General features: G+C 47.9%; 1 protein-coding gene across 3 annotated transcripts in view; it reads right to left on the minus strand.

The window, feature by feature from the left end:
• Window positions 1-24,772, minus strand: part of LPP (LIM domain containing preferred translocation partner in lipoma) — a 295,201-nt gene that overhangs the window by 171,970 nt on the left and 98,459 nt on the right. For all 3 annotated transcript variants that reach the window (XM_081007502.1, XM_081007503.1, XM_081007504.1), the window contains one exon: window positions 2,899-3,100. In XM_081007502.1, coding sequence (XP_080863628.1) covers window positions 2,899-3,091 — 193 coding nt within the window. In that variant the 5' untranslated portion in view covers window positions 3,092-3,100. The remainder of the gene's footprint in view (window positions 1-2,898; window positions 3,101-24,772) is intronic.

Here is a 24,772-nt window from a genome sequence, read left to right on the forward strand (position 1 = left end):
ATAGCTGCAACGTAACAAAAGTACTCATTAACAATATTTCAAAACCCACAAACGAACTGAACCATTTCTGCATAAATCACAAGATCTAAAATAGAGACACAAAAAACCAACAGCAACAGCAGAAATAACTCCCTGCCAGAAAAACAACCACCCACAACTAATCCCCCAGCCTAAGGTATGTGAGAAGTATTTGGTGAAATCCCATGACACTGGACATGCGCAGAGGAAGGCGACGAAGATGACCAAGGGTCTGGAAAGCAAACCTTATGAGGAATGGTTGAAGGAGCTGGGTATGTTTAGCCTGGAGAAGAGGAGACTGGGAGGGGATAGAATAGCCATCTTCACATATCTGAACGGTTGTCACACAGAACATGGAGGAAGCTTGTTTTCTCCTGCTCCGGAGGGTAGGACTCGAACCCATGGCTTCAAGTTACAAGAATGGAGATTTGACTAAGCATCAGGAGGAACTTTCTGAGGGTAAGAGTCATTTGACAGAGGAACAGACTTTCTTGAGAAGTTGTGGACTCTCCTTCCTTGGAGACTTTGAAGCAGAGGTTGGATGGCTATCTGTCATGAATTCTTTAGCCGTGATTCCTCCATTGCAGGGGGTTGGACTAGATGCCCGCTGAGGTCCCTTCCAGCCCTGCAATTCTATGACAGCAGTTTCCAAAGGGCAGCTGAAAGCTGACAGAAGCATCACAGCCGCCCAGCACAGGAGAAGCACGGTTTTACCCTGGGGGGGGGAGTAGGGCAGAAAACCGCAAAGGAGCAAGAGGCATGAGGAATGCACAGAATTTGTGTCTCTCTCCCCCGCCCCCCCCCAAAAAAAAATTTATTCGGGTGCAGCTGAGCACAAAAGAAAGAAAGGCTCTGAAAGCTCACAGAGACTGACATCGTATGCAGAGGGGGGGGGGAGAAATCCTCCGTTTCTTTGGATACAAGTTTGTAAGAAGAAACCAGATGGCTTCTATCGGAGTAACTAACCGACAGAGTAAGAAATAGCAGTTCTATTCTTGAGCTAATTATGTTTCTGGAAGAAGAAGGGAAATCCCGTCCAACATTGCAGAGACAGTGAGCGGCTTACAAGAAAGGGGCAGAATCTCAGGCCCACAGGTGTGCCTGGGACCTCACCCCACAAGCCAAGGCGCCTTCTTTCCATCTGGTCACTCTCAATTCCATCCCAGGGTGGTGAGGACCCCCTGTCCCTCCAGCCACCTCCATTTGCCCCCCAAGAGGTCGTTTGCCCACCAAACACACCCACCTGCCCCACAACTGATCTCCTACGTGGTGTCGGGCGTGGGGCAGGGAGAAACACAGCTGGTGTGGGGCTGGATGGAGGAAGCAGGTGGAACCCCCCAAATCCTACTTGGTCACTGTCAGCACCCACGCCAACCTCTGCAAGCCAATTTCGACAGGTGGGCTGGTGGGTCGGATGCCAGATGGTTGGTTGACCCCACCAGCCAAAAATATCCCCCCCCCCATCCCAAGGCTCTCTTAATACCCTTCAAGTATAGAATTGGTGCTTTCTCATTTTTCCATTGTGGGGGTTTGAGTTAGTTGGCCCTTGGGGTCCCATTCAAGTCTGCAGTTCCATGATTCTATTATTCCATTCCCTCTTTCAGTTTTCTAGCCCTTATGGATAAGGAAAGATTTGGAAAAGGTGTGGGCAGGCCCTTGTGGAATCTCAGAAGCCCACAAAGGAGGGGCGAGATGGGCTTAAGGGTGCTCTGCCCAAGAGTCACGAAATTAAAAGACGCCTGCTTCTTGGGAGAAAAGCAATGGCAAACCTAGACAGCATCTTAAAAAGGAGAGACATCACCTTGCCAACAAAGGTCCGTATAGTGAAAGCTATGGGTTTCCCAGTAGTGATGTATGGAAGTGAGAACTGGACCATAAAGAAGGCTGATCGCCAAAGAATGGATGTTTTTGAATTCTGGTGCTGGAGGAGACTCTTGAGAGTCCCATGGACTGCAAGAAGATCCAACCGATCCATTCTTAGGGAAATCAGCCCTGAGTGCTCACTGGAAGGACAGATCCTGAAGCTGAGACTTTGGCCACCTCATGAGAAGAGAAGACTCCCTGGAAATGACCCTGATGTTGGGAAAGATGGAGGGCACAAGGAGAAGGGGACGAGAGAGGACGAGATGGTTGGACAGCGTTCTCGAAGCTACCAGCATGAGTTTGACCAAACTGCGGGAGGCGGTGGAGGACAGGGGTGCCTGGCGTGCTCTGGTCCAGGGGGTCGTGAAGTGTTGGACACGACTAAACAACTAAACAACAACAAGCACAACTCTGTGTCACTTCCACAAGAAACAGAATAGAACATGCAAATCTGGAGCGGTCAGACCATAATTTTTAACTGGACACAAGATTTGAATCACCTTGGTGAGGAGCTGCAGTTTGTTTTATTTATGGGTATGTTTGATTCGGTTTTTACCTCCCCATCAACAGGTTCTTAGAGCGCCTTGCAGGGAAGTTTTAAAAAATGAAATAGCGAAAGGATAAAAATGCCACAATTAAAAAGGAACCGTATACCGCAATTGTCACTTTCCTTCCTTCCTTCTATCGACACTGACTCCCCTTCTCTCTCCATCACAGTGGTATCTTGGTTCCCGAACGGCTTGCATCCCGAACAAATCGCCTTCTGAATATTGCAAATCAGGAAGTGTTCCGGTTTGCGAACATTTTTTTAGAAGTCAAATGTCCGTTTCGGCTGTTGCCATTGTTTACAGGGCCAATCAGCCAATCAGAAGCCGCACCTTGGTTTGCAAACAGAATGGATTGAGTTCAGGAACCAAGGTACCACTGTATTTATTACTGTTTCACAGACTTATCGTACGTTATTGCTGTTTGATACATGGAGGCATCCTACGAACTACGGCAACCAACAATTCTTACCTTCCCCTTCAGCCGCTCGGTAGGGATTGTACTTCGGTTTGGGGGCCACGACTGGCGCAAACTTCTTTGGGGTCTGCTGAGTGGATATGGAGATGCTGGGGGTCCCGAAAGAATGGGTGGTCTCCATCCTCGCGGTCACATGGCCCACGGGCTCGCTGGGGTTCTTGGGGGGCAGCCATGACGGGTGAGACATCACTCAGTACTGGGGAAAGAGAAAAGCAAGAAGACCGTTGGCTTGCGGATTCCATGTGATGTAAGAATTTGAGACCCAGGGTAGGAATTTTGTTGATTTCAAAAATGTTCCAGTATTAAGTGTATCGAACCTCCGGCCAGAATGTCTTAGGCTTGTTTTTGTGGGCCTGCATTTTAGGACTCGTACGCTGCATTCCTTCCCTATCTGACCCTGAAAGCGGCAGAAATAGTCACTCGGGATGTTTTGCTAGGTCTGTTTTGAGTTAGCACCAGGGTGAAATCCGGCATCTCCTTGAGAGGTTCCAAGGAAAAGATAGGGACTTGACAATAAACAACCCTGTTGATGGCCTGGTAGCTAAGAAAACAGTGATAATACAGCACATTTGAGACCCAAATGGTCTGGCACCCCAAGATAATTAGGGGGTGAAGTTAGCAGTATGTTACTTGTTTTGCTGCTCACGACCTGTAACCTTTCTTGGTGCATGTAGAAGGATGCTTAGAGATGTTTTGATGTTTTATGACTCTCTGTGCGCTGCATCTGAGCTCCTCTCTAAGCTTTGTTCCGATTTTCCTCTGGGTAGGCCTTCTTCTTAAGCGGCAGTTAGACTCAAAACAACCATGTTAAGTTGAGCTCTGTTCTATTGCAGTAAAAAGGTAAAGGTAAAGGACCCCTGACAGTTAAGTCCAGTCGCGAACAACTCTGGGGTTGCAGTGCTCATCTCGCTTTACAGGCTGAGGGAGCCGGCGTTTGTCCACAGACAGTTTTTCCAGGTCATGTGGCCAGCAGGACTAAGCCACTTCTGATGCAAGGGAATACGAAACCAGAGCAGCGCACAGAAATGCTGTTTACCTTCCCACCAGAGTGGTACCTATTCGTCTACTTGCACTTTTTGGCGTGCTTTCAAACTGCTAGGTTGGCAGGAGCTGGGACCGAGCAACGGGAGCTCGGCAAGCCCAAGAGGCTCAGTGGTTTAGACCACAGCGCCACCCGTGTCCCATTCTGCAGTCCCAAATTGCAGTAGTATCTGATAAACTCCAGGTTCCTAACTGGGTCTGCTGAATCACAGAGTTCAGCTCCACGCAATGCAGGAATATGCAGCTGTCTAACATACAACCTTGCTGTTATCAGCACCACGCTCCAACCAATTGAGCTATCTAAGTTTGCTTTAATTCTCTTGGTTCCGTGTCAACTGTTCCCTTTTTTTAAGGGAAATTCCCTTATTCCGAATAGGATTCCTCACAAGAAAAGGGAAAAGTTGACAGCTATGATCCTGTTCTCACAGTGGCCAGCCAGAAGCCTTTTCTGGGAAACCTGCAAGCAGGAATCAAGCACCAGAGCCACCTTTTGCAGTTTCCAGCAACTGATATTCAGAAGCACTGCTACTTCTGACTGTGGATTCTCCTCTTCCACAAACTTATCTAATTCTCTTTCATCCAAGTTGGGGACAACCATTGCCTCCTGCAGAAGCCAGTTCCCTGGTTTAACTACATGCTGCGTGAATCCTTCCTGTTATTAGCATTAGTATTATTTCCATTTCTATACAGTCATACCTCATGTTACGTCCGCTTCATGTTACATTCTTTCAGGTCACGTCAGTACTGGAAAGGGTTACTTCCGGGTTTCGCTGCTCGCGCATGAGCAGAAGCGCAAAATGACATCACGCACATGCGCAGAAGCGGCGAATCGCAACCCGCGTGTGCACAGATGCGCCACTGCGGGTTGCGCTCTTTTCATGTTGGGACGGATCCCGTTCTCAACCAGAGGTACCACTGTACCACCCTTTATCAAAAGATATCAGGGTGCTGTACATTAGAAAACGAATGTTCCAACATTTAGCTATTTTGGATGCCCATGAGTTTTAGTGCAACGAGGGAGAAAAAAGTTTCCCCTCTCCACTTTTTTAAAAAATTGTGAATATATACATTTTCGGAACTGAAATTGCAAGTTCTGTGCTCCCAAGGAAGGAGCAATGTTGCAAAATAACAGCAGGACATTTTCGGTCATGATGGGGGATAATTTTGCTCTTTGGGGCATCCGGTTGGCCCCTGTGAGAACAGGATGCTGGACTAGATGGGCCAATGGCCTGATCCAGCAACCTCTTCTTACGGTCTCATGGGGAAGGGCTCCCCCATTTGCTTTTGTCTGCTGCCCCACATCAGCAAACTTCTCTGCTACGACCCCGAACTGCTGATATAAGGCCGCGATTCGAGAGCAGCGATGGCATCTTGTCACCTAGATCTCGCCCTCTCTCTGCTTCTGCGTGACTCGAAAGGGGAAAGCTGAAGAAGAAGAAGAAGAAGAAGAAGAAGAAGAAGAAGAAGAAGAAGAAAAAGCTGAAGAAGAAGAAGAAGAAGAAGAAGAAGAAGAAGAAGAAGAAGAACGAAAGCAAGCTGGCCCAGATCACACACAGAGACACACAAACACACACACAATTCTTGGCAGCCGATCTCCCTCAATATTTCTCGGGTTTCATCCGCATGTGGCTCTCATTAGAACCTTCAGTTGTCTTTTGATGGTTCCTCCCAGCAGATGTGAACTTATTTAGCTACAGATCTGTCTCGTTATTCCATCTCCTGCTCAAACAGATGGCTTGCTCTTTTCTTCTGCGAGCGAGCAAATCTTCGAGTAATGGCAAAAAAAAAAAAAAACCCTTCAGGAAGCCTCCCTTAAAAGGCGCCACATGAAAAAGAGAAGCATTTGCCAGCAACGGCCAGGCCGCCTCCCCAACAAGAGAGACTCAAGAGGGACCCTTTGTTCCCGGTGGTTTCACTCTAAATACAACCGCTTCTGCATATTCAACAATTACAGTCTCGTAAGTGGACACATGTTCGTTCCTCAACGGCGAACGCAGCCAAGATTCGCTTTGCAAGGAATGAGACACAAACTTTGCAAGGAATGAGATGCCTTGTGGATCCTTGGGGATGGATATAGGCAAGATAAGCTTTTCAAGAGATGCCCCCTTAGTTCCCCATGCTATTTAGGGTCAGCAAACGTAATAAATTTACAACTAAGCCATCACCCAATTACTCCTCAGCATCACATTGTTGTAGCTCACTCAACGATCTGGGCCTTCCGTGGATGGCTCTTTGTTTTTTTCTATTTCAGGTATTCATATCCTTCCTTTCCTCCAAGTTGTGATTCAAGGTGGCACACCCTAAAAGGCCTTGGCCCAGTATACCTGAAGGAGCGTCTCCACCCCCATCGTTCTGCCCAGACACTGAGGTCCAACTCCAAGGGCCTTCTGGCGGTTCCCTCACTGCAAGAAGCCAAGTTACAAGAAACCAGGCAGAGGGCCTTCTCGGTAGTGGCACCTGCCCTGTGAAACTCCCTCCCACCAGATGTCAAAGAGAACAACAACTAGCAGACTTTTAGAAGACACCTGAAGGCAGCCCTGTTTAGGGAAGCTTTTAATGTTTGATACATTAGTGTATTTTAATATTTTGTTGGAAGCTGCCCAGAGTGGCTGGGGAAGCCCAGCCAGATGGGCGGGGTATCAATAATAAATTGTTGCTGTTGTTGTTGTTGTTGTTGTTGTTGTTGTTGTTATTATTATCATTTTATACGTACAGTCATACCTTGGTTGTCAAATGCCTTGGTACTCGGATGTTTTGGCTCCCGAATGCTGCAAACTCGGAAGTGAGTGTTCTGGTTTGCGAACGTTTTTTGGAAGCCAAACGTCCAACACAGCTTCCACAGCTTCCGTTTGAGTGCAGGAAGTTCCTGTAGCCAATCGGAAGCCATGCCTTGGTTTTTGAACCGTTCTGGGAGTCGAACCCACTCCCGGAACGGATTAAGTTCGACAACCAAGGTACCACTGTATTTGTTTTCATGTTGTAAGCCACCTTGAACACAGTTTTAACTATGCAAAGGTGGCGTAACATCTCAGCTGGGAGTCCTGGAAGACCTGCTGCCCGCCTTCTCCACTATTTTCCATCTTCATTTTAGATACTGTGATAAATGTAAAAACTGTTTCAGTTCTGCATTTTTTAAATGTTTCATTTATTGTGTTTGGCTACTTTTGTTACGTTGCACTTAGGGATTTTTCCCAGGTCGTAAGCAGCCTTGAGCATGGCTTGAATTGCTGCATGGTAGCGTACATATAAAACGATGCCTGCATGTAAAAACATCAATGCAAAATATAGAATGATGAAAGCAACAAGTGCAAGGTTTTTAGAACCAGCAAGTAAAATATAATGTGCTTTGGTGGCAGCCCGGCGGTCAGCACTGTCAGCGCCTTAGTTTCCAGAGGAAGATCTCAGCCTGTCGGTAGAAGGATAACAAGGAGGGAGCCAATCTAACCTCTCTTGGAAGGGAATCCCACAACCTGGGAGCCACCAAAGAAAAGGCCCTGTCTCTCACATCGCCACCATCTGTGCCTCCGATGTTGGAGAGACTGTGAGAAGCTGCTCACTCAATGATCTTAGCACCCAGGCAGGTTCATAGAGGGAGATGTACCCATGCACATCCCTTTAAAAAATTATGGGATGCCAAAGCACTGTTCAGAGTGTAGGCAACTTTCAGATTGATGCCGAACAGCTGGAGGATGGGTGACCCTCCTCTAGGGTTGAAGCTACTGGGTGCATTTTGAGCAGTCCTTCCTCGTGGCTGGCACTACTCATGCCCAGCATGTGACTGAGCCAGGCTCCGGGGATCAGATGCATGTGAAGATGAGTTGTCTCAGACCACGCGCCACATATAGAAACCTTTCGCCCCGCTCAGCGTCGGCTCAAGTGCAATACTGATAACGCAGCACAGTCAGCTCACACTTCCAGCCCGCCAGCCGTCAAAGGTTGAGTAATCGCTGGAGGAGAGATCGCTCATTAAAATGGGCACATGAGAAACAGCTGAAGGCAAAAGCTGATCTGCATCCAGCAAGGAGGACATCTCTCTTAGGCTGTATACAGTGGTACCGTGGTTCTCAGACTTAATCCCTTCCGGAAGTCCGTTCCAAAACCAAAGCGTTCCAAAACCAAGGCATGCTTTCTCATAGGATGTAATGCAAAATGAATTAATCCATTCCAGACTTTTAAAAACAACCCACTCAGAAAAACACAAAAAAACACACACACAAGCCTGCTGAAGCTCAGCTGCTGGAAGGGGTTTGAGTCTCCTCACTGCCCACAAGCAATGGCAGCCAGTTTGGTGGGGTCAAAGATTCCTGGGCTGGTTCCTCCCCTCCACACCCCTCTCTCTTTACTTTCTAGAAGTGCCGAAGGACACAGAAATGAAACTTGCGTTTTAGGAAGCAGAGAGAATGGACTGGAAAGCAAAACCCCGTCTGTGGAGGAGGGAAAATCTCGCTGCGGTTTGGAGGGGCTCCCAACTGGGGGAAGTGGCCCGTTGCAGCAAGGCTGAACTCTGGCTTAATATGGAAATGCAAGCAATCGAGACTTGGATCTGAAACCCAGTTTGGGGAAGAAGGCGGACGGGAACAGTTTCATCTGACAAAATCTGTACTGGAAGCCTCGAAGCATCTCGGAGGTGGGGCGGATAGGAATTGGGTGGAAGGGAATACACGCCGCCCCCCAACTCAGGATGTCAATCTGCTGATCTGCAACCTTTAGCACCGAGAGTCAAGGATTAAAAACGCAAGAAGAGCCTTGCAGGATCAGGCCCCCTGGTCCAATCGAGTCCAGCATCCATATCTCACAACGACCAACCAGATGAAAACCCGCAAGCAGGGACCTGAGCAAGAAGCACTGCATTTATCTGCCTTATGAGTTTTAAAACAAAACACCCTTTAATTGAAATGCAAAACAGTGATAGGGATCAGGGGCAGCTAGTCTGCACTGTTGCAGCTAATGCATTCTGCTTGGATCCTGACCCCCTGATCTATGTACCCACCCACCCTGAATTGACTCAAACCTGGCCTTACTGCTTTAAAAAGTTATATCTGCTTTGGCCCTGGCATAGCCTTTTATCACCTTGGCAGTTCTGCAGCTAGTTAACGTTCTTCCCAAACTCTCCATGCTGCAACCTGGTTGCAGCACCCCAGGGAAGGCGCAGACCCAATTTTTCCCATATCTCCATCGCATGCCTCTGTTGCAACAACATTGTCCTGCGGCCCCTCTGCACTGCAATGAGAAAAGGCATGGATACAGGGTGAGTGGGGTTTTTGGGGGGCCAGGGAGAGAAGGCATTTCTCTTCATTGCTTGCAGCCTTTGCCAGCTCAAAGGAACACAAAAGGGTTGCAAAAGATGTTGAAACAGAGATTGAAAACCGGAGGAAGGAGGACGCCTTGCCAAGCTCAGAGCTCAAATTGTCCCAGTTTAGGGAAGCAAAACAAGCCCTCGCAGCGGGGAGCCTCGATTGCTACTAAACCGCCGTAAATTGTTTGGGAAGAAAATGAACCAGAGCAGCAAAATCGCCTCTCCTAATATGGGTAAAATAGAAGAGAAAGCAGCCACTCTCCGCCAGAGCTGCCTTCGCATCTGCAAATGGCAACACAGGGCAATGTGTTTAGCCATTTAGCAGCGGCAAAATGAATTTGAAAATAGTTTTCCTCCCTATGGTTCTGGAGGTTTTGGCACGGCTGGGCAAAACTCGTGGCACGCTAAGGCGCAAGTCGGGACCAGAGGGGCTTGGAGCTTTGGGACGGCCGATCTGGAGACAGGATCAGTTGAATAGCTGTCAACTTTCCCCTTTTCTGGCGAGGAATCCTATTCGGAATTTCCCTTAAAAAAAGGAAAATGTTGACAGCTATGATCAGTTGTGAGTTGGGCTGTCCCTCTGCAGCAGAGGAGGGTGTGTGTGTTAAGACTGGAATAGAATGGAGAGTCGCCATGGTTAGAGTGTTTGACTAGGACGTGGGAGACCTAGGTTCAAATCCCCCCACTGGGCCATGAAGCTCTCTCCCTGGGTGTGAGCTTGGGGGCCGGTCACTGCCTCTCAGCCTAACCTACCTCACAGGGTTGCTGCTGGGATTGAATGAGGAAGTGGTGGAGAACCATTTATGACAATTTGAGCTTCTGGGAGGAAAAGGGAGGGAAAGCAATGCAATAAATAAATATTAGTGGCCCTCTGGTCTACGTCCACAGCCTTGCCTCAAAAAAAGCATTGCAAAGGATTTGAAAAGGCAGCCCAAGCCATCAAGGGATGGAGCAGCTTTCCTAGGAGGAAAAGTTACAACATCTGGGGCTTTTTAGAAAACACAGATAGGAGACTATCTTGGGCTCCATGATCACTGCAGATGGTAACAGCAGCCACGAAATTAAAAGACGCCTGCTTCTTGGGAGAAAAGCAATGACAAACCTAGACAGCATCTTAAAAAGCAGAGGCATCACCTTGCCAACAAAGGTCCGTATAGTTCAAGCTATGGTTTTCCCAGTAGTGATGTATGGAAGTGAGAGCTGGACCATAAAGAAGGCTGATCGCCGAAGAATGGATGCTTTTGAATTCTGGTGCTGGAGGAGACTCTTGAGAGTCCCATGCAAGATAAAACATATCCATTCTTAAGGAAATCAGCCCTGAGTGCTCACTGGAAGGACAGATTGTGAAGCTGAGGCTCCAAGACTTTGGCCCCCTCATGAGAAGATAAGACTCCCTGGAAAAGACCCTGATGTTGGGAAAGATGGAGGGCACAAGGAGAAGGGGGCGACAGAGGACGAGATGGTGGGACAGTGTTCTCGAAGCGACAAACATGAGTCTGACCAAACTGCGGGAGGCAGTGGAAGACAGGAGTGCCTGGAGTGCTCTGGTCCAGGGGGTCACACAGCACATAGTTAAACTGTGGAACTCCCTGCCACAAGACGTAGCAGCGGCCAGCAACTTGGAAGCCTTGAAAAGACAAAATTCATGGGGGATGAGGCTTTCGACAGCCACTAGACATGAAGGCTATGTTATCTTTCCACTATCAGAGGCAGCGCACCTCTGTATACCATTTGCACATGGGTCATGCTTGTGGGTTTTACCAGAGGCATTTGGTTTGGCCACTGGGAGGATGCTAGATCCAGCAGGGCTATTCTGGTGTTCATCACAAACGCACAAACTAAGTAGCCGTAGAGCAACAAGTCCTGGGTTGAATTTCTGGCATTTCCAGGTAGGTCAGGGAAAATCCCTTGTCTGAACTCTTGCAGAGCAGCTGCCAGTCAGTGTAGACAACATTAGGCAAGACAGACCAATGGTCTGACTCAGTGCAAGGGAGCCTCCTGTAATCCTGCATCCTAGAAACTGCTTTCCCCAGCCAGAAATCTCTTAGCAACTCTCTTGCCGCCCAGAAAACTCCGGTCTCAGAGGCTGTAACCTCAACAAAGAAAATTAACTTTAAACTCCTTGAATCTGAAATTGATTGTGGTCAGGTTCGGGGGTTTTTATTTTCCTTCTGCCTCACATGCAAACTGCAAAAAAAGAGAGTTGTTTTGTTGTTTTGCAGCTTCCAAGAAAGGAGAGTGGCTATGATGACAGACGTCCATCCCGGTGGCCTGGTGTATAACCACTGGCCACCCAAGGCTGTTCATCATGATGTGAAACTGCTTTGCAAAAATAAAAAAATTGAAAGGGGAGAAAATGCTCCATGATGAAGGAGCCTGTAAACAAAAATATGCTCTGGGGATCCATGTTTACTAGCCCCTGGGTGTCTTCCAGAAGAGAGCAAGACACACTCCAGCCTGTCAGAATCAAACGGCTTGAGAACGTCTGGTTCTGCATTGGATCGGGGCCAAAGCTGAACCTATCGGCTCCACACTTCCTGAAACGATATGAGAAACGAAACGAAATCCCTTGAAATTTGCCATTCTCTGAATTTCACAATGCAGCTCTCCAGCAAAAAATGCATGCACTGGGTTGGGTAAAGAGTGCAGATAAATCCATAGATTAGTGAAAATAACAGGCAAAAAAAAAAAAAAAAATGCATTGCAGTCTATCAAACAGCCTGCAAAAGTACATACCGTATTTTTCGCTCTATAAGACGCACCAGACCACAAGACGCACCTAGTTTTGGGAGGAGGAAAACAAGGGAAAAAAATATTCTGAATCTCAGAAGCCAGAACAGCAAGAGGGATTGCTGCGCAGTGAAAGCAGCAATCCCTCTTGCTGTTCTGGCTTCTGGGATAGCTGCGCAGCCTGCATTCGCTCCATAATACGCACACACATTTCCCCTTACTTTTTAGGAGGGAAAAAGTGAGTCTTATAGAGCAAAAAATATGGTAATTGCATAGGAAATTGTGCCTATCGGAAGAAAGTAGGACGAAAACACTGATGGGTTTCCATGAGTTTGTCTTGTTTAAAATCACGAACTCATGTGGAAATGTGAAGAGTTGTGTACCTGCAGGTAAACCAAAAGGTGATCCTTAAACAGTAAAAAGGTAAAGGGACCCCTGACCCTTAGGTCCAGTCGTGACCGACTCTGGGGTTGCGGCGCTCATCTCGCTTTACTGGCCGAAGGAGCCGGCGTACAGCTTCCGGGTCATGAGGCCAGCATGACTAAGCCGCTTCTGGCGAACCAGAGCAGCGCACGGAAACGCCGTTTACCTTCCCGCCGGAGCGGTACCTATTTATCAACTTGCACTTTGACGTGCTTTCGAACTGCTAGGTTGGCAGGAGCAGGGACTGAGCAACGGGAGCTCACCCCATCACAGGGATTCGAACCGCCAACCTTCTGATCGGCAAGTCCTAGGCTCTGTGGTTTAACCCACAGCGCCACAATTCAGCTGATGTTAACCACCACAGAGTAGCCATGGACATAATTAAGTAAACCAGGAGAAAAATGGTTTTGCTGCCTTCACCTGCTTGGTATCAAGGAGAGGAATTTGTTGCAGAAGGCTGAAGAAAGAATCTGTCTAGGGTGGAGGAGAGACAATTTGCAGACTACCCAGGAAAGGACAACACAATAGATGCTGTGGGACAGGCGAAAGTCCCAAGTTGTGGCCTTAAAATGCACAAACAGCCTTTCAAATTTATGGGGGAAACGAGTCTGTTTGCTAATTACTATAATATAAAACTCGGAGACATTGTCCAACCTTGTGCATAATTTTAACTCATACAATTGGACGCCTTGCTTAAAAACGTAATTGTAACCAAGTCTGCCTAAGCTATTAATTCCATGCAACCCTCTTCCGACCATAATTGACTTCTTGCACAGGAACAGAACACTTTATAATACAAAATTATGTTTACATATATAGATGAAATGTTGCATTTTGTTTGTAATTGTCTCCCCCTTTTTGCAATAACATATTTTCCTATTTGAAAAAGTTTGTATCAGCTGCCTTTAAATTTCAAATTCTCACCAAAAAGGCGAGAAAGAACTTTGGCATTCAAGTCCCCATCCTTTGGACTTCAGATTTTGGGCAAATTCCTTGTGGCCCCACCTGACTTAGAAGCAAAGACTCGTTCGAGGCGCAGGATCATTCCGTCTCCCCCCTCCTTGTTAGCTGTCCTGGGTGTATTTCACAAGGACTGAGAATTGTTTTATTTTATTTTAATGCTGCTGTTTATTCAAATAAATCCCAAAGCGGCTTACAAACAAAAGATAAAAATAACATAATGGAACATCACGAATACGTTTTCTTGGGGAAGACTCCTTAGGATTATTAACACAGATGGTATATAGGTCTTCTTTGCAAATGTCAAAAATGTTTTCTTCGGCACCACAAAATTGTTTGGAGGATTTGCGATAAACTTGGTACATAATGCCATTTACGGTGGGGATGTCAGTTTGTGCAAGATTTTGGGAGTTTGATTTTGACAGAAATGATAACCATTCAATATTAATGACACTCTGATCTCAAGAGGGAGGTAAATCTGCAACAAGTGAATTCTGGAAGCAATCTTCATCCTGGATTGCTTTCAGGCTGCAGGAGAACTGCAACCTGCTGACCTCAGGAGGCAGTGATGATCACCAATTTCGATGGCTCTGAAAGCAGATTAGACAAATTCATGGAGGAAGAGAACATGGAAGACCTACATTGGCTCCCAGTACATTTCCAAGCACAATTCAGAGTGTTGGTGCTGACCTTGAAAGCCCTAAACGGCCTCGGCCCAATAGACCTGAAGGAGCGTCTCCACTCCCATCATTCAGCCCAGACACTGAGGTCCACATCCAAGGGCCTACTGTTGGTTCCCTCCCTGTGAAAAGCCGAGGTTACAGGGAACCAGGCAGAGGGCCTTCTCAGTGGTGGCACCCGCCCTGTGGAACACGCTCCCACGAGATGTCAAGGAAATAAACAACTATCTGACTTTTAAAAGACATCTGAAGGCAGCCCTGCTTAGGGAAGTTTTTAATGTCTGGTGTTTTATTGTGCTTTTAATTCTGTTGGGAGCCGCTCAGAGTGGCTGGGGAAACTCAACCAGATGGGCGGGGTATAAATAACAAATTATTATTATTACTACTACTACTACTACTACTATCAGTGGCTACTAGCCAGGATGGCTGTGCTCAGTCTTCACAGCTGGAGGCAGCTATGCCTCTCAATACCAGTTGCCAGAAACCACAGGAAGGGAGAAAATGCTCTCTTGTGCTCAAATCCTGCTTGCAGGTTTCCTACAATGCACATGTGGTTCGCCGCTTTTCTTGCAATTGGAATCCACTGGCTGCCCCCTGGAGCAGCAGGAGACAAGCTTGTTCCACCTTCCATGTGGCAGCCCTGTAGCTATCTGAAAACCGCTCTCGTTTCACCTCTCCGCCTTCTCTTCTCCAGGCTGCTAAATCTACCCACTTCCCTCAACCGTTCCTCATCAGGCCTCATCTTTGCCACCAGACGGCTCTGCATGGGACGTGGCACACCCAAAAGGGCCTCTGAAGATAAGATCAGGGGACGGGCTGGATTTACGCTCTGCCTTTCAGGATCCTGCTGTATTGTTTTAGGGGCTTTCTATGGTCCTGAATATGGGACGCGGATGGCGCTGTGGGTTAAACCACAGAGCCTAGAGCTTGCCGATTAGAAGGTCGGTGGTTCGAATCCCCGCACCGGGGTGAGCTCTCGTTGCTCGATCCCTGCTCCTGCCAACCTAGCAGTTCAAAAGCACATCAAAGTGCAAGTAGATAAATAGGTACCGCTCCGGTGGGAAGGTAAACGGCGTTTCCGTGCGCTGCTCTGGTTTGCCAGAAGCAGCTTAGTCATGCTGGCCACATAACCCGGAAGCTGTACGCCGGCTCCCTCAGCCAATAAAGCGAGATGAGCGCCACAACCCCAGAGTCGGCCACGACTGGACCTAATGGTCAGGGGTCCCTTTAACTTTATGGGCCTGAATCCTTTGTTACGCTGACGACAAGGTACAATGAGTTCTCTGAGGCAGAGAACTCATCCTCCCTGCCCATCAATTCCCTCCCAGGCCTCAAAACATTGCCAGAATTGTCAACCGAAGGGTTCATCACTGTCCAAAATGCGGATTTACTGAGGCACAGGCGGAATTCAAAACCCAGATCCTGTTGGGGTTGAGGTTGCGGGAGAAAAAGCCGTTTCTATTAGTTAAATACCACCTGGGCCAGGACTGCTGGAGAGAGGCAGTGAAGAGGCTCTCTTGCATGCGCCTTAATTATCCAATATAAGGAGCTTGGCAGCCAGCGATTCTCCCTGCTTGTGCCGGGGGGACTTTGAATTTCATGCCTTGCTAATTGCACACCTGCCCACAGCCGCTCCCCAGTCTGCACAATCTCTGCAATGAGTCGGTGGGAAAGCAAGGTGGGCAGGAAAACAGGCCAGAGGTCCAAGCGAGAGCCAAATGAAGCCAAGTAAAGTTGAGAACAAGGCTCTTCTGTCACACAGCTATCGCCGCAGCAGCCTTCCGCCCCAGCCTGGCGCCTTCCAGATTCTGATGGACTACAAATCCCATCAGCCCCCTGGCATGGCCAACCATGGCTTAACAGCAGAGAGAAGGAGGGAGGGAAGGGGAAGGGTTGGTGGTGAGAAGGAAAGAAGGAAGGAAGACCTGGGCAGTCAACGCCGCGAAACACGTTTAATCATCGTATGATTAACAAACTGTCAAATCAAACTTTTTTGAGCGAAGCAGGAGCGCTCTGACACTCCGTATTTTTATAGCTGACATTTTGATTCATTACTGTAAATAGCAACTCGTGTTCAATATTGTGACAAAGAACAGAGCCGAGTCTCCCCCGCCCCCCAGAGGACTGTAACGTTTAGGATTTGCTAGTTTTGCTCCATCTATAAGTAGGGAAGATTCGCAAAGCAGAGCGTGGTGGGGAGGAGATCCTACGAGGCAAAGCGCCTCTTTAAGGGAACGGCGTGTGGGCGCATGAGCCTCCAGCGAATCCCCCAGCTGCCCTGGGAATTAGCAACCAAGCAAGGACTTTAAATGTGCGGCCATTTTTATAGTCAGAGCAGGTGGAAGGTTGCATATGCACTGTTTGCCCCTGGAAGAATCCTGAGAACTGTAGTTTGGGAAGAGTACTGGGGATTTTAATGCTGCGATTGCCATGCACTGAACCCCTAAAAAATGGGGGTACACCGCTGCCAGTTTTTAATTCTGAAAGTAGATCGCAGTCATACTTGTTTATTTTATTTCACAGATTTTGCTTAGAATCACAGAATTGCAGAATTGGAAGGGACAATTAGGGTCACCTATCCCAACTCCCTGCAATGCAGGAATATTTGGCCTAACGTGGGGCTTGAACACACAATCCTGAGATTAAAAGTCTCATGCTATCCCAGGCTCATTAAAACCCAGCGGGAGAATTTGGGCATTTTGATTTACACATTTTTATGACATTTTGCCTAATAAAGACATCATTGCTAGCAATTTTCCCTAATACAACAGGGTTTTTGTTTTTGTTTGTTTGTTTGTTTGGTAAGCTATTCCCCCTATTATATGCAATTTAATGCACTGGCCTATGCATTTTCGAACACACGACTTGGCCGCGGAACCGCATTACAAAATTCAAAGAAGTGTGAATTTCAAACTCTGTGCTTGTATAGTTTCAGAAACTGCAGATTAGGTATGTCCACACATTTACACACAAAGTTAAGTGAGCTCCCCCCACACACTCCCCCATATTTCTAAGACTAAGCTGACTTCCTGCTGGGGGCCCGATCCACCGTGGCAGTTGATTAGTGTGCAGACCCAGAGAGGGAAATCAGGATTTGCACTGTTCTTTTAAAACGTAAGCGCCGATCCCTGCATGCCTCTGTTTCTGCGTCAGCGCGTGGAGCTCTCGCCATCCCTCCTGCTTGCCTGGCTTCCACCTTGGGAAGTCTTGCGGGAAATCTATGCGGAGTCGCCGTGGTTGGTGGTCTCGCCAGACACCCAAAGCAGATTGGCAACTGCTCTAATTTGTCCATTCACCAATATGTTTTCCTGAAAAGGCCCATATGCTTCCCCGGAGCTCCCCATATGCTTTCGGGAAAAGGAAACAAAAATATTTTGTTAGTCGTGAGCCGCCGAGCAGGATGTATTTTTGGTGATGGCGGTCGGGGGGGGAAGGAGGGAGGGCGGGAATCAAACGCGGAGGAACAGAGCGGTTCATGCGAGTTGCTCCTGCAATCCTTCCCCCAACGCAAGGAGCCTAAACTCCAGAAGGGGGAAAGGGGCAGAGAGGACCGCAAGCGACGAAAGATCAGAGAACTATAGAGTTCATCTAGACCAACCCGCTGCAATGCCGGAATCACACAGCTAAAGAAGGCCTTTGCAGGGTCATAACTGACTCCTGGTCACCACAGTACTGGCACGGGGAGTCCTTTTTATCAGCTATGCCTGATGTTATATAATAAATTATTATTTATTCATTACCTGACCCTCACCTTAGGGACCTTGGGCAGGTTGCAAAAATGGAAAAAAACTTTTTTAAAAAACCTGTTTAAACAACTTAAAACCGTATTGGCTTCCTCCCACATAAATCTGCCAGTAAGCATGTTCACATATTACACTGATCACAGGTACATGCTGTCTTGGACAAGTCTTTGCAGGAAAATCATGCACGCTTGTTGATGCATATGACTCCACTACTGTGCACAGTGGTACCTCTGGTTACGAACAGGATCCGTTCCAGAGGCCCGTTCACAACATGAAAAGAGTGCAACCTGCAGCGGCGTGTCTACGCATGCGCGGGTTGCGATTCACTGCTTCTGCGCATGCATGTGATGTTATTTTGCGCTTCTGCGCATGCGCGAGTGGCAAAACCTGGAACTAACCCTTTCCGGTACTTCCAGGTCAACGCGGGACGTAACCTGAAAGAACATGAAGCGGACGTAACATGAGGTATGATTGTACATGGGTAGACATACTGAACACTCATTGAACGTCACCTGTGAACACCCCTAGTCTACTGAGCTTAGCAAATAGAAGCTTGAAAACAGGCCTTTCTCGTGGTGGCACCATATCTGTTGAATGCTCCCTGCCATCCCCAGAGTCCATGAACCCAGCACTGATCCCCTTGAGTTCCTAGGGCTAGACAAAGCCAGTTTCATTTGTACAACCGTTTTTTAATCCAGCAAATTCTTACTTGATCACTGTTCCAGATTCCAAGCAGCCCATTTCATTGCTGCCACACTGCCTTGGCTGTTTTTATCTTTATTTATGATGCCCTGAATTATGTCAAGCTGTGTGCTCTGTTTTGATTTGCAAGCGTGCCCAGAACATTTCCGAAGAGGCGGGCTTTAAATAAAACAAGAGAGCATCGGGTCAGCCATCCGCAATGTGGTCTCTCCAGACATTATTTCTGGAGGGCCAGGGCCGGCCAGGCAGAATGATTTATTTCTGCCCTGCATGGGGGTCAGACTAGATGGCCATTGGGATCCCTTCCAACACTATGGTGCCATAAAAACCTCTGGAGGATGCCGGGTTGGGAAAAGCTAACATCACCTGTATCGTTACAAAACCAAAGCAAAACAAGCATCTGGCATGGCGAGTGTCCATTGCTGTCTTTGTAGCCTTCATTCCTCCCAGCTCTGGAGCGGACTTTGGAGAGAGCAAAATTAGCCGGAGCGACAGAGCCATTAAACTCCTGTATCCCGGCAACTAGGAGAAGCAAGCCTTGAACCGCATTCTGACGCACTCTTATTAATCCCCTGCCTGCCTCTCCATCTCGCCCCTTTATTAATGCCCGCAGTTGCTGGTAGTAAACAAGATGGCCAAGCCCCACCTGGCACCCTTTGCAATTTGCAGGCCGGAGATAAATGAGGAGTTGGCAGGGAGGAAGATCAGGAGCACTGGAAGAAGAAAGGCTCGTTGAGACAGCTGCACCCCAAACATTGCAGTGGCCCAAACTGTGCATATTAACAGGGAGACTAGTGCAACACGGGACTCTTTGGGTTGTAGAATCATAAAAAGGTAAAGGTAAAGGACCCCTGACCATTAGGTCCAGTCGCGGACGACTCTGGGGTTGCGGCGCTCATCTCACTTTACTGGCCAAGGGAGCCAGCGTTTGTCCTCAGAAAGTTTTTCCAGGTCATGTGGCCAGCATGACTAAGCTGCTTCTGGCGAAACCAGAGCAGCGCACGTTTACCTTCCCGCAAGAGTGGTATCTATTTATCTACTTGCACTTGACGTGCTTTCAAACTGCAAGGTTGGCAGGAGCAGGGACCAAGCAACGGGAGCTCACCCCATCACAGGGATTTGAACCACTGACCTTCTGATCAGCAAGCCCAAGAGGCTCAGTGGTTTAGACCACAATGCCACCCATGTCCCTCCTGTAGAATCATAAGCTAAAGGTAAAGGGGCCCCTGACTATTAGGTCCAGTCACGGACGACTCTGGGGTTGTGGCACTCATCTCGCTTTATTGGCTGAGGGAGCCGGCATACAGCTTCCGGGTCATGTGGCCAGCATGACTAAGCCGCTTCTGGCGAACCAGAGCAGCGCACAGAAATGCCGTTTACCTTCCCCCCGGAGCGGTACCTATTTATCTACTTGCACTTTGACATGCTTTCGAACTGCTAGGTTGGCAGGAGCTGGGACCGAACAACGGGCGCTCACCCCGTCGCGGAGATTCGAACCGCCGACCTTCTGATCGGCAAGTCCTAGGCTCTGTGGTTTAACCCACAGCGCCACCTGCGTCCCTTCAGAATCCCGCATCCCTGTAGAATCATAGAACTGTGTATTTTAAAGAGACCTTTAGTTGAGATTCCTGCATTGCAGGGGGTTGACTAGAACTCCACAATTCTACGATTCTAAGCCTGCAAACCTAAGCCAGCAAACAGTGGGACCTACTTTCAAGTAAGCATGTGTTTGATGGAGCTGCACATCTGCCAGGCATCCTTTTGCTCCGTCTGCAAGGTTCCTCGTCACGCCAAGACAAGGAGCTGCTGGGTTTCCGACGCAGGAACGAATTATTTATCAGCTGAATTCCTACAGCGCTGTGCTGTATCTCACGTACCTTGCCCTGAAAGCAAGCTAGCTCACATCGGCTGCAGAAGTTCCCTCTCTGCCCCCACTTCTCGTCCCCCAAGAAACCAAGCAATGCTCTGTTTCTTGAAGCCGAATTGAACACTTGTGAGTCTGATGGAATCGGCACAACTTATCAACATCCTAGTGCTGGCCGTTCCCTCGGTGCAGCCAAAACGAATGTGAACTTGCTGCGACATCGCTGCAGGTTACGGGATGCATTCGCTCTTGCAGCGAGAGGGACTGAGGACCACATAACTTCAAGGAGAATCTGCCGGGGACTGCGTGCCTGTGGCGGGTGAAGCCGGGGGCAAAAGGAGGTGGATCCCTGGATGTTTCATAAGCAGGCGCTGTTGCAGCCTCATGCACAAATACTTCGTCTTCCGACCAGGCAAGCAAGAGGCAGGGTGCGATGGACAGGTTGGATAAAGAGGAACCAGCTGGAGAATCACCAAGGGAAGAAGGCTCAGAGTCCGGGGACTGTCAGAAGGAAATTCCCAGGTGTCAAAAAAGACTATTTATGTGCACCATTACCACAGCCCATGTCTTGTTAACCCCAAAATGGAAAATGAGCAAGGTCCCAACCAAATAATATCAACTTAAGCTCACGGAATATGTGCAGCTTGCAGACTTAGAATAAGAGAACAAGACGAACATACATTTAAAGAAGGTTGGAAAATGTTTGTTGACTATATGGGGGGAAGTTGTGTATACAGTGGTACCTCTACTTGCGTTCACCTCCGGTTACGTATCCTTTGGGAAATGTACGCGGCAAACCTGGAAGTATTTTTCTGGGTTTTGCCACACGCACATGCACAGAAGTGCTCTACCACACCATGCACATGCGCAGAACAGGCACCTCCGCTTGTGGAAACCTCGGGATCCAACCGGAGCTCCGGAATGGATCCCGTCCGCAACCGGAGGTACCACTGTATTTGAAAACGCTGGTAGCATTAAGATAAATTCAAAAAAAGTTTGGATGGATGTAACAATGGATTATTGAATGGTTTAGTTCATGTAAAGTATGCAGGGATATGCAAAATGAACCACCAAAAGAGAAATAATAATAATAATAATAATAATAATAATAATAATAATAATAATTTATTATTTATACCCCGCCCATCTGGCTGAGTTTCCCTAGCCACTCTGGGCGGCTCCCAATTGAATGTTAAAAACAATACAGCAGAAGAAGGGATGTTATTGATTTAAGGTTGTTTAAATGAATATTTTGAAATGTAATTTAGAAAATTTAAATACACACACACAGTGGTACCTCGGGTTACAGATGCTTCGGGTTACAGATGCTTCTGGTTACAGACTCCGCCAACCCAGAAATAGTACCTTGGGTTAAGAACGTTGCTTCAGGATGAGAACAGAAATCACGCAGCGGCAGCAGGAGGCCCCATTAACTAAAGTGGTACTTCAGGTTAAGAACAGTTTCAGGTTAAGAACAGACCTCCAGAACGAATTAAGTTCTTAATCCAAGGTACCACTGTGTGTGTGTGTGTGTGTGTGTGTGTGTAGAAGAGGGAGGAAACTGGGAAGAGGAGGTATTGGAAGCTGAAGAGGAAACAGGGCTTAGTGAGCTGGGAGAGTCTGTGGCAGAGAGAAGTCCAGAATCAGAGGCAGAAGCTGAAGCAGGAGAGTGGAAGGAGGGAGGCCAAGAGGCAGAGATGAGTCCGGCTGGTAAAGTATCTTGGGTGTCTCCTCCTCCTGCTGCAATAAACTCCCCTCCCCCTGGTCTCCCAGAACCAGAAGAGACATGAAAAGAGCAGAGAAGTTCGCTTCATGCAGGCACAGTCTCAGATTGCTTGGGGAACTTAGGCAGCTTTCAGTCTTGGCAACTGATTTTCATGGACTGCCAGGAATAAATTGCTGTGCAGATGCTGGTTTTTTTTTCAAATAAAGAGTTAACTTCACTTACTCTGTGTGATTTACTGCATGTTTGCTCCCGACAGAGTATCACAGTTCACAGAAGCATAGAATTGCAGAGATGGAAAGGGTCCAAAGGTCATCCAGTCCAATGAAGCAATTGCAGTTCAAAGATATATTCTACCCAGGGAAAAGCACTCGAGGAAAACTTGACCCAAGGCTGTTGAGAGGTGTGGCGTGGGATGGAAGCACCCCAAGGTGCAGAGAGAGGGGTCTCGAGGGTGACATTCAGCTTCGGGGCCTGAGCTCCCTGACACACACAAACCTCTATGCTATCCAAGAAAAGGTGGAAGCAAAAAACTGAGCTGTGACGTTGCAGAACATTTGAGCTGCGATTCAGGATGTCCCATGAACTCACTAAGCAGCTTTAGGCTTGCTATCTGCCTGACCACATCCCCAGATGCAAATGATGGGGAGAGAGTACCGACCCACAGGGCTTTTACAGGCATGACAAGATGATGATGCTGATGATGCTGATGACTGGTACCCAGCCCCTCTGGACAGGTTCCAACAAAATATAGAAACACAGAAAAACATCAACCATTAAAAACTCCCCTGTACTTATCTCCTAGGCATCTGAAGGGAGGGCGGCATTCCACAAGGCGGGTGCCACTACCGAGAAGGCCCTGTGCCTGGTTCCCTGTAACTTTACTTTGTGCACTGAGGGAACCACCAGAAGGCCCTCGGAGCTGGACCTCAGAGTCTGGGCTGGACGATGGAGGTGGAGACGTTCCTTCAGGTATACAGGGCTGAAGCTGTTTAAGGCTCTAAAGGTCAGCACCAACACTTTGAATTGTGCTCGGAAATGTACTGGGAGTCAGTTTAGATCCTTTAGGAGCGGTGTTTTATGATCCCAGCAGCCGCTCCCAGTCACCAGTCTTTCAGCCACATTCCAGATTAGCTGTAGTTTCTGAGTCACCCTCAAAGGTAGCCCCATGCAGAGTGCATTGCAGTAGCATACTTGGAGGACTACGTTTTTCCAGTTCTTCTGCTGTCAAAGAAACTGATGTCAGCAGAGAGTGGGGCAAACCCCAAGCCTCCATTTTCCCATCATTGCTTCTACAACCGAAAGATTCTGAGCCAACAGGAGGCAGCAGAACGGAGAGAGAAAAAGAGGTCCACCAAGTTTCCAGTAAGGATCGCTTTCCCTACAAAGGCCCCCATGTTTGTTACGACGCTAGCACAGAATCGCTTTTCTTGACAGCAGCGTCTCCCAACCCGTAGCCTTCCAGATGTCTGGGACTGCATTTGCCATCAGAACATCTGGAAGGCAACTGGTTGGAAAGCTTGTTTTGTGCAGTGACATGTTTCACGAGTCGCCTCCAGCATGCCAGCAGGGAAGATAGCACCTAAATCTACCAAATGAAGAAATACCTTGTAGCAGAATAACAATAACCGGGAAGCAATATTCAAGCGAGTCCACATTTTTAAAGAAAAGAGACCCCCGAACATACTGGCCACCTCTCCTAGGCTCTCCAGGTATGGCTGAACTACAACTCCCATCAGTTCAAGCAAGCATGGCCAATGGTCAGAGGTGCTGGGAGTTGTAGTTCGGCACGGTAACTTCCAAGTTGTGTTATGGCGAGGCTGACCTTGCAAATGACTCAAAAACTTCAGCTGATCCAAAATGCAGATTCCTGTCTGGGGCTCATAACTCCTGTTTTAAAACGGGTGCACCAGTTTCCAGATTGTTTCCAGGCGCAATGTTCATGTTGGTGATTAAAGTCCTGAACGACTCAAGCCCCAAATACTGTACCTGGGAGGCCGCCTCCTTCCCCGCAGGTGCTCTCGGGTGGTGAGCCTGACACCCCCTTGGCAGTGCTTGTGCCCTCAGAGGCTCAGGGTGGTGCCAGTCCAGGGAGAGAGGGCCTTCTCTGTGGTGGCCCCTAAGCTATGGGACTCCCTCCGCACAGAGGTGTGCCTGGTACCTTCATTGATGCTGAAGACGCACCTTTTTACTGTGGCACTTGTGGTGGATGTTTCCAGGGCCCACCTTATTTTTTAGGATTGCAAGTTGTATTGAACTGTTTTCAATGTTGTTTGAAAGTTCCAACCCACCTTGAGACCCCGGGGTGAAGAACAAGGGATAAATAAACGTTAACAATGGAATGGATTAAAAATGGAAAGCCTTACAAGACGTGCGACTTTTGCTTTGGGATAAAAATATGGGAAGCTTAGCATGAGCAGAAACAGTAACTCGTAAACTGCGTGTTGTCAAAGGCACAAAGGGCCTTGAAAAATCCTGGGCTGTTCGGTGAGATTTTCTCTTTTGTGCAAAATATACAGACGCAGGGGACTCCCTCTTTGCAATGCAATGTGAAAGTTGTTTTTCATAATGCTCCTAAGTGCTTTACCAGTCTGATGTCAAAATAAAATAAAATAATTCCTTCCAGTAGCACCTAAGAGACCAACTAAGTTTGTTCTTGGTATGAGCTTTCGTGTGCATCCACACTTCTTCAGATACACTGAAACA

Source organism: Podarcis pityusensis (assembly GCF_964106645.2).
Source record: "Podarcis pityusensis genome assembly, chromosome: 5".
Lineage (NCBI taxonomy): Eukaryota > Metazoa > Chordata > Lepidosauria > Squamata > Lacertidae > Podarcis > Podarcis pityusensis.